This window comes from Mus pahari, chromosome 3, assembly GCF_900095145.1.
Source record: "Mus pahari chromosome 3, PAHARI_EIJ_v1.1, whole genome shotgun sequence".
Lineage (NCBI taxonomy): Eukaryota > Metazoa > Chordata > Mammalia > Rodentia > Muridae > Mus > Mus pahari.
Window position 1 is genome coordinate 139706632 of NC_034592.1, and position 10179 is coordinate 139716810.

The 10179-nt window shown below is 48.8% G+C and overlaps 1 protein-coding gene across 1 annotated transcript in view; it reads left to right on the top strand.

Moving 5' to 3' along the window:
• Rpn2 (ribophorin II) overlaps positions 1-10179 on the top strand; it is a 44426-nt gene that overhangs the window by 32932 nt on the left and 1315 nt on the right. Inside the window, exons 10-15 of the mRNA XM_029535755.1 lie at positions 573-767; positions 1957-2043; positions 3162-3257; positions 5256-5331; positions 6778-6907; positions 8261-8308. Coding sequence (XP_029391615.1) covers positions 573-767; positions 1957-2043; positions 3162-3257; positions 5256-5331; positions 6778-6907; positions 8261-8308 — 632 coding nt within the window. The remainder of the gene's footprint in view (positions 1-572; positions 768-1956; positions 2044-3161; positions 3258-5255; positions 5332-6777; positions 6908-8260; positions 8309-10179) is intronic.

Sequence of the window (10179 nt, forward strand, 5' to 3'; positions counted from 1 at the left end):
CCAGAGCCGGGCTACTAAGTGATGGAGCTGGTTGCTATGTCCAGAGCCAGGCTCTTTGTGACACTCGGCTGCTCTACTAAGTGATGGAGCTGGTTGCTATGTCCAGAGCCAGGCTCTTTGTGACACTCGGCTGCTCTGTCCACTTAGACTCTGCCTTGCTATCAACAGCAGAGCCTCCCCTGCTACATCTTGAGCTGAAAACACTAGGAAATTGAAAGCGAGCCTCGTGCCGTTCCACCTCATTTCGTTCCACCTCATTTCGCTCTCTGGTGAAAAAGTTAATTGGGCAGCAGAGTGGCCAGAAGCTGGCGGGAGGGCAAATGCTCACACTGGGTGTTCAGCCTCTGAGTCGCTGAGCATTGCTGGACAGCTAAGCCAAGATTCTCTCCTTTGTTGAGCAGAAAGTTGTCCCTGGGGTAGGAACTAGGGTAATATAGCTACTCTCTCCCCTCTGAGGAGCAGGTAGGTCTGCCTGAGCCAGAGAGCTCTTGCTATGACAAAAGAGTAGGACTCTATTCCTGGCCAACTCAGTGTTGGGCACTCTGATCAGATGGAATTCTTGGTCTCTCCAGACATTTGTTCGACTTCATAACCAGAAGACTGGCCAGGAAGTGGTGTTTGTTGCTGAGCCAGATAACAAGAATGTATATAAGTTTGAACTGGACACCTCGGAAAGAAAGATTGAGTTTGACTCTGCCTCTGGCACCTACACACTCTACTTAATCATCGGGGATGCCACTTTGAAGAACCCAATCCTCTGGAACGTGGTATGTGCCTGATAGGTACCTAGGTGAGGGCTGCGACTGGCAGCCTTGCTGTGCAGCACAGGGTCACACGCCATGGCCTTAGCATATAGTAGATGCCTAATAAATATTGATCAGACAAACGAATGAAATACACACATCCCATGAATTTCTATAACTATTTTATCGGAAAGGTTTTCTGGTTACATAAGGTACTGGGGCATACATAGATGAACAAATAGTCTTGGTCTTTGAGATCTGTTACAGCCTGGGGAAGAAGAGGGCAGGGAATGAACTGTAGGTGTGCAGAATGCTAGTTAACAGTGTCTAGCAATTATGTGATTATGTTATAGGTTTCATGGTTCTTCCTGAGCAGCCTTACTTTTTTGATAGTTCTGATGACAGAAACATGAAATACAGCTTTAGAGCAAGGGGTTACGTAAGGAACCACAAGTCTTCCTGGAATGGTATCTGGGAGTGCATGTTAAGGAGCAGCCTCCAGAGAAGGGAGGCTTCTGAGACTGCTGCTCAGGGAGACAGAGGCTTCTGAGCCTCTAGTCTAGGGGGAGCAGGCAGTGTGGGAAGTGGCAGAGAACAGTAAAGTCAGCCAGGATGTCTCCATGCAGCCAGGGTGTCTCCATGCAGCCAGGGTGTCTCCATGCAGGATGAAGGGGCAGCTGCCTTTCTTCTGCTACTTCCAAGATTCCTTTTCTTCTTCTAGACTTAATACTTTTGTGCCATTTTTTTTAATGTGATTAAATCACACTTCCCAGGGACACCTGGCAGTGTCTTGATGACAGCCAGTGCACCAGCTGGGGTTTTCTGTAATGAGCAGCTCTAGGGGGCTTTCCCACTATGCCAGTAGGAAATTGGAATCCTTACTCTAACAGGCACTCTTGGCAAATGCTGGGTTTGTTTTTGAGATTTTCTTTTGGGGGGGCGGGGGGCGGTTGAGACAGGGCTTCTCTGTGTAGTCCTGGCTGTCCTGGAACTCACTCTGTAGACCAGGCTGACCTCAAACTCAGAAATCTGCCTGCCTCTGTCCCCCTTTGCTGGGACTAAAGGCGTGTGCCACCACTGCCCGGCTGTTCTTGAGATTTTCATTGCCTCACTTGTCAGCTAATGGATGTCAGTGATTGGACTGTGGAGAGCCTTTTCAGTCATGGCTTGGCCTCTTCCCCTGTGCCTCTAAACACCAGTCTTGTTTTTCTAGGCTGACGTGGTTATCAAGTTCCCTGAAGAAGAAGCCCCCTCCACTGTGCTGTCCCAGAACCTGTTTACCCCAAAACAGGAAATTCAGGTAAAGTCCAAAGGTGTTATCCACTAAGCCTAGAGCTGAAATGGACCCAGGGAGAGAAAACTGCAAACCTGTGGGCTGTGGCTGTGGCCCTTCGGCCTGTTTGCATGTGGTGCTTTATCCTGTGAGCCTTACCACCCTGGGAATTGGGCGGGGCAAGTTAGTGGTCCCATCTGTCATCTGAAAGCTCAGCAGAGATGACACTGGACCCCAGACCACCCCTGGGCAAGCCGAGGATGAGTAGGCATCACTCTTATCCTCTGTAACAGCTGAGAACTCACCTGGGGAGCAGGGCTTTACTGCCCTGGGCAGATTCTTGTCTGGAACTGGCTTGGCTGCTCATTGGCGAGTGGGAAAGAGGCCATACATGAAGAACAGACACTTGCAAAGATGGGAGGGCACAATGTCCCAGCTCATCTGTCCCTCACGGGGTCTTTCATAAGCCTAGCAGAGTGACCATGGCCCTCCCTACTCCCGTTTCTTTACTTAGAAACTGAGGCACAGAGTTCCATGCCTCTAGTCTCGTGGCCAAACATCGTTTGGGCCTGAGTTTATTCTGTGGACTCCTAGTGCATTGCTACATACTCTATCCCAGGCCATTGAGGTGAGCTGCGCAGTGTCTGATTGTTCAAGTCTCAGAGACTCGCTCTCCAGCTTTCTGGCTTGACTCTAGAAGTTAAACAGATCTGGTGAGGGAGGTCTGTTCAGTGATCTCTAGAGCCCTGACTACAGAACAGAAGAGTAAGTTAAGGGTGGACCATCTGTAACGAGGCCCTGGTGGATTTTAACGGGGTTGCAGTTACTGTTAGTTGGTCAAGTATAGCAGTGTGGTAATATGGCCTAGGAACCCAGGAACATTTCTGAGGTCTGGAGTCCTTGGGTCTAACGTCCAAGCCATCCCTAGGCCTGAGCCTTTTCTCTGACACAACCAGGTGACCCTGGGTAGCCTCTAAATGACAGTCTTTGAGGAGAAAGATTAGCCATATACTGGCTGGAACCAGAACAGCGGCCTGGGATCAGAGGAGCAGCATAAAGGCAGTCCCCTCTCCATACTTGTTGGCATTTAGTCCCAGCTAAGAAGGACGAGGTCTGAAACTTGGTGGTGTGTCTTCTCTTGTTAGCACCTGTTCCGAGAGCCTGAGAAGAGGCCCCCCACAGTGGTGTCCAATACATTCACGGCCCTCATCCTCTCGCCCTTGCTCCTGCTCTTTGCACTGGTAAGTCACCGTCATTAGCGTGGGCAGTGTATCTGGCTCCAGGCAGGACAGATGTAGCCATTCCAAAGGAGTCTTTGTGCTCTGGCCTAAGCATAGCTCTAGGGGGGGTCCAGCAGCTGTGACTTGAACTAATAGTCAGAAAGTTTTAGAATAAGCAGAGTTCCTCACGGTGGGGGAAGAGCCAAATAAATGCATCCATTAATAAACTTATGAGAAAATTGCTGCCAGCAGTGAGCAGTCTGAGATTCTCTGCTGCCAACAGTGACCAGTGTGCAGTCTGAGATCCTCTGCAGGAGTACTCAGAAGAGATGAGGTGTGGGGAAAAGGGAGGTCTGTGTCCATAGCTTTAAGAATGGAGAGCAAACTGTGCATTCCAGATCTCCTAGGAGCATGAAGCTGGAATGATCAGGAGGTCCACTTAGAAGAGGTGTTAATTAGTCTGCCCACACAGTGAATGGTGTGCCAGTCGTTAGCAGACTGACAGATTGCACACTGATGCCAACAGGTGTTACAGAAAGAGGCTGGCAAGGAGACTAGGTAAAGTCAGAGCAATCCTCTTCATGGAAAAGTTTTTAAAACTGTTCGTGTTGGTCAGCTGAGGAGGAAACACTGTGGATGTTGCAAAGGAAAGAAATTCCTACTTTAATAGTGATGGTAGCTGGGTGGTGGTGGCGGCCACAGCAGAGGAGGCATCACTTAGGAGGCAGAGGCAGGCAAATCTCTTGAGTTTGAAGTCAGCATGATCTACAGCATGAGTTCCAGGACAGCCAGAGCTACACAAAGAAACACGTCTCAAAAAAAATGTTTAAATATGTGTGTGTATATATACACATACATGTGTGAGTTTTTTGGGTTTATTTTGTTTTTTTAGAAACAGGGTTTCTCTGTGTAGCCCTGGCTGTCCTGGAACTCACTCTGTAGACCAGGCTGGCCTCGAACTCAGAGATCTGGCTGCCTCTGCTTCCCAACTGCAGAAACCAAAGGTGTGCGTCGTCACTACACCTGGTTTATGTTCACTTTTTTTTTTAGATTTATTTATTATGTGAGTACACTATTGCCATCTTCAGACACACCAGAAGAGGGCATCGGATTCCATGTACAGATGGTTGTGAGTCACCATATGGTTGCTGGGAATTGAACTCAGAACCTTTGGAAGAGCAGTCAGATGGCTCTTAACCACTGAGCCATCTCTCCAGCCCTTATGTTCACTTTAAAAACAAAAAAGAAAAAGAGGGGAAAAAAAAAAAAACTGTCTTGGACCAGATGTGTAGTCTACAGATTGAGTTCTAAGACACTCAGGACTATATAGAGAAACCCTGTCTTGACCCCACCCAACCCCTGGCGCCCAACCCCTGAAAAAAATTTTTTTCCTTTCTTGACTGTGTAGATTGTGTTGGCCATGAAATCACAGCAAATGTGGCCTCTGCTTCCAAATTGCCATGAAATTAATGCCAGACCTGATTTATATATTTTAACCAATTAAATTTTTTCCCTTGTTTCTCTGAAAATCATAAACATAGGTATATAACCTCAAAGCTGAGAGAATTTGGGCAAACAAAACTCTAGGTGTTATTTTTGGCAGGTTACCTGTGTTTTAAATGAACTGGTTGATTTTCAACAAAAATGAATGTTAAAACTACAAAGCTTGCCACAAGCTTTCCAACAGGCCCGGTATACGGGTGTTTTTATATTGGGGTGATGGAGTTTGAGGAGACACAGACTCCATCATGAGAGCACATTCCTGCTGCCTGCCTACAGCACTGACTCCTGGAGAACTTAGTGGAAGTCCTCAGTCCTTTTTGATGGATGCAGCTTCTTTCAGAGGGAAGAAGGGACAGTTCTCCCTGAGGACTTAGAGCGCTGTGCTTCTCACCTAGGGAAATCCCTGTCCTTCTAGTTTATGTGAACTTTGAAGCTCTGGGGCTCGAATCGGTGTTGGCATAGAATGTGTCGCCACACTTTCACATTCTAATCTTCATTTACTTCTCGGTCACTCAGTGGATCCGGATTGGAGCCAATGTCTCCAACTTCACCTTTGCTCCTAGCACAGTCATCTTCCACCTGGGACATGCTGGTAAGTGCCCCCGGCTGCTAATTCCATTTAACCTCCTCTGACATTTTGCCTGCCCACGCTAAAGCCCTGTTAAGTAAGCCCACAACCTATTAACTATAATGGCTTAATAGCACAACATTTCCCTCTTCCTCCTGGCCTTTCAGCACAGTTAATATGATGATGAACCTGTTTGGCCTGCCAGCTTACAACAGCTGTCATTCTATTGGGCCTCATTGTACCGGGAGGCTGTGGCAAGCCATTTACCCTCATTTAATAGCCCCATTCATTTCCAGAGATACTCGCTTAGCGTGTCTTTACACTGAGCCGTCTTCCTGGATGAAGAACATTTAATGCAGTTTCCAAAGGTTATCTTCCCCACCACATTGATCTTCATATTTGCTGGCAGCCCGGGCATCTGGACAGTAATAGAAAATCCCTCCCTTTCTGGCACACACTGTCCTCCCTTCCTTGATGACACACACTGTCCTCCCTTCCTTGATGACACACACTATCCTCCGTTGTTTTTGGAGACTGTAGACCCTAAAGAGCCTGAGCTTAGCAAGACAGTGAGTTCCCAGTTCCTTTGCCTCTAAGGCGTCGTCACCTCTGCATCCATAGGACATGGTTTCTCCAGGGGTCCATAGAAGAATCTCTTTCCAGGCAAATGTGGAAATATTTTTTAGGGAAGGGAGTCTTTTACTTTGATGAGATTCTCACATTAGTCCCTGACCTCAAAAATGTTGAAGTACCTCTGTGGTAGTTCATCTGTCATCCTGGGCAGAACTGGTAGGGTGGCCTGATTAGTTACTGCGCTTGAATGACAGCCCTCGTCAACCAAGAGCAGGACCCAAATAGAAATGTGTTTAGAGCCATGACATTCCCTGCCAGTGTGCTTTTGTGTGCACTTCCTCATTTGAGTCTTATTATTCAACCCTGATCCGGAGTAACTGGGGCAAGAACTCTGACCCTTTTGACGGTGAAAGAATTTGGGCTCAGGGAAGCTGTAGCTGCTGGGGCAGAGCCTGTACAACCCAGGGCTCCCAGAGTCCTCAGGGCCTGGGTCCCACTGACCCTTCCCAGGCCTCTGCTCACTTCCAAGCCACAGCAGCCAATTGTTCTTAATATGATTCTAATTAAAAGGAAATGACTAATTGGTTTATGTGCTGAATGTTTTCATTAAGAATTTGAAACCTAAAATGATCCCAGATGTGAAGGAAGCAGAATAGATGGGAGTCTGTAGATCAGAGAGAGGCAAAGGCGCCTGAAGTCAGTCTCACCTCTAGGTTTCTTGGTAAAGAAAGCTCAAAGGCAAATATGTTGTCATCTGTTGTCTGGTGTTAAGATAAAAGGGTTAAGCAAAAAGGCTGCCCGGAAGTGCTGACCCTTATGGTGCAGCGCCCTGCTGCCCCGCCCCACCCCCACCACTGTCACTGCTGCCTTTAACTGGATGTCATGACCCTCTTGTAGCGATGCTGGGCCTCATGTATATCTACTGGACTCAGCTCAACATGTTCCAGACCCTCAAGTACCTGGCTGTCCTGGGCACCGTGACATTTCTGGCTGGCAACCGAATGCTGGCCCAGCATGCAGTTAAGAGGTGAGGCTGGGGATGAATCAAGCTCCAGGGTGGGGCAAGAGACGTTTGTGTGGGCACTGTGCCAGCCTAGCTGTGAGACCACAAAGGTGTATGGCAGAATGTTCACATCCTTGGGGGCAAGTCTGATACCTTCCTCCAGCCTATTAGGGAAGCCATGAGTGTGAGCAGTGGTAGATGTTTGAAAGTCACAGTAATTTGTGTCCTCACATTAAAACAAGGGGGAAGTGACTACATTGTGTAATCAAAAATGTGTTAGCTGTGTGGTGTAAACATCCTTCTTGCCCTGCCCTCCTGTGCCCCCAGAATGGTACCTCTGCTGGGGCTCTGGATGGTGCCAGAGCTCTTCTTCCCATCTGCAGGTCTGTGCTCTGCCTCTCAGCAATTGTGTAGGCATGGCAACCCAGCGATAGCCAGCGTGAGAGGCAGACAAATGCTCTCTTGATGTGGTGGCAGCTTGACTTTCAGAACAGAATTGGAGGCAAATTTAAATGTCACATAGGTGTTTCTCATTGATTTGACTTTATAGAACCTGACTGATTTCAGCCACGCAAAGGCCAATAAGAAAAGGTCAGAATTGCTTTCACCTTTGAGAGAAATCATTTTCAGACTCACCCTGCTTTCTCCCTCTGGGACCTTTGCTGGCAGAATGGAACTCAGAAGCATGCCCTTAAACACACTGCCAGTTGCATCTGTTTGATCCAAGAGGGGCGTTCTCAAGGAGACCACTAGTGACTGGGCGGGGGTGGGGGTGGGGTCTCAGTGTAAGCTTTGAGTGCCTCACCATGAGCTCCTGTGCAAACAGCTCTGACTTCCCAAGGCCGGCCTCGGTCCCCAGAGCGGCCTCGGTGCCCCCAGTTGTAGCTGCGTCACCCCTGACACTGTGCATTGCATCCAGAAAAGGAAAGCCTGGGACTTGGTTGTTTTTCCTTCAGTGACCAGAGCCAGAAGGCTGTGTGTGCTCTGTCCATTAACTTCTTTCTTCTCTGGAAATTGTCACAAGAGCAATGAAGCCAAGGGAAGAGCAGTATAAGGAACCCATTCCCTGTAGATCATGCCTCAGTGTGCCCACTGTGGAAGCCTGCCCTACATTCCCTGTAGATCATGCGACAGTGTGCCCACTGTGGAAGCCTGCCCTACATGCACTTTCTGGAAAGACCCATGGCTCTCATTAGAGGCCTGGTGGCTCTTTGCCCCTCTCTCTCCTCTTGACAAGTCCCAACAGCTTGTGCTGCCTGGGGAAAGGAGCGGCCTTGACAGGAGCTCTGGTCTGTTTTACCATGTGTGTCCTCTGCTTGTCTCTCACTCTTTCTCTCACTGTCCTTTCTTGATTCTCAAACCTCTTTCCTTTGGCAGGATCGCTGCAGAGCAGAGCAGTAGATTGGCAAAATATAGGACACTACGGTAAAGATGAAGGGCGACTCGTCCCAGAGGCAGGCTCCCTCCCCCACCTTGCCCACTTCATGCATGCCAGTTACTGTCCCATTTCCACCCGCTCGTTCCTCCCCACCACTCCCTCTACCAGGGTGAATTCAGAGGCTGTTTTATAGCTTGTTAAATGAGGTTGTGGCTGACTCAGGACAGCCTTCCCAGGGGATACTGCTGTACATACAGTAGCCCCCCTGTGAGAACAGGAGTTGAGGATAAGATAAGTCCAACTTGGGGGCTGGTGAAATGGCTCAACGGGTGAGAGCACTGACTTCTCTTCCAAAGGTCCCGAGTTCAAATCCCAGCAACCACATGGTGGCTCACAACCATCCATAGTAAGATCTGACACCCTCTTCTGGTGTGTCTAAAGACAGCTACAGTGTACTTACATAAAATAATAAAGAAAAAAGAAACCAAACCAAGACAAGTCCAACTTGGACTTCTTGACAGGGCCCTCATCCACCCTGACTGCTTGATTCACAAAGTCATGGTCCCATGGCAACTCCCGGCACACCTTGTCACCACTTCTAGGCCTTTCCGGAACATTTGGTTGAACCAATTGGTTGAACAATTTGGTGAGATTCACTTGTGAATGACTGATGACCACGGATCAAAGCCAACAGCAGAATTGTACCTGGAGCACAGGGTGTAACACACACCAGCCCTTCTTTCAAGGGCTCTTGATGGGGAGGCAGATTCAGTGAGGACGAGCAAGGGCGGGGGCGGGGGCGGGGGGCGGCTTCGTGGATCTGCTCCTGCAGATGAGGGGCCCACGAGAGGCTCTGGGGAGCCTCTGGAGTGTCCTTGTCCAGTACTTGCACGTTCTCCCACCCCCTCCAGCATTGCATGGACCATGGTGTACCCAAAAGTACCATCTCCCCAACCTGGAGGTGGGCTGGATGGGGCCTGTGTGACATAGCTGGCTGATCCCTGCCTTGTACCACAAGTAGAAGAGAGATTTTAATTTTCACACCATGTCTCCTTTTATCCCTTACCTTAGAAATAGCTTTCTCTGCCAAAGAAAGCAAATCCCAGCACACCTAATTTTTAATCCTCTGGAAATAGGAAAAGTCAACAAAACATAGGATTTAGGCTTTCTCAGTGCACTGTTAGCATAAGCCGGGTCACCTTGTCCTTACCTCAAAGAAAAAATGACTTTCCCCCCAGGTGTAATGCTGGACATGGTAGCTTCTACCTGTAATCCCAACACTTGGAAGGCAGAGGCGTGAGGATCAGATCAATGTCATCCTGGGCTGTAGGAGACCCTGTGTCTAGATAAGTAATGAATAAACAAGCAAAACTAAGCATGTAGTCATGCGACTCCTACCTAGTAAGATAGACTCTGGTCCAGAAAGCTCCCCTGAGCCCTGGCATAGGCTGTCCCTCACCCACCCTTGTTCTTCTGGTTTTGCCCTAAATTTCAGTTGCTCTGTCTGAGGTTTACCTTCAGAACTAGTTCTTCCTGCGACGTGTCCTTTCGTTCTTTACTCTGATCCCCCCTGCTAGCCAGGTCTGGCCGTTAGAGCCTTGGGGACCTGTGGGGCCCGGGACCCCATGTGCAGGCTCAGTGATCCTGACTAAGGGCACATGCTGGTGTGAGCGAGTGTAATGGAGTCTTTCAGCTGTTGGCCAAGGAAGGTCTGGGGTTTTGAGTTCTGCTGCCACATTTTATACCCTTGCTGTCCTTCCAGCCTGGTCACTCACTGTCAGGCACAACCCTAATGTCAGGAACATGTGAGCACTGGTAAAGATTTAAAGGCACATCCTGCTCTGTAGGCTCCAGCACCATACCTGCATGCCCGCCTGAGGACTGCTTCTCAGGTTTTTTTTTTGTTTTTTTTTTTTTT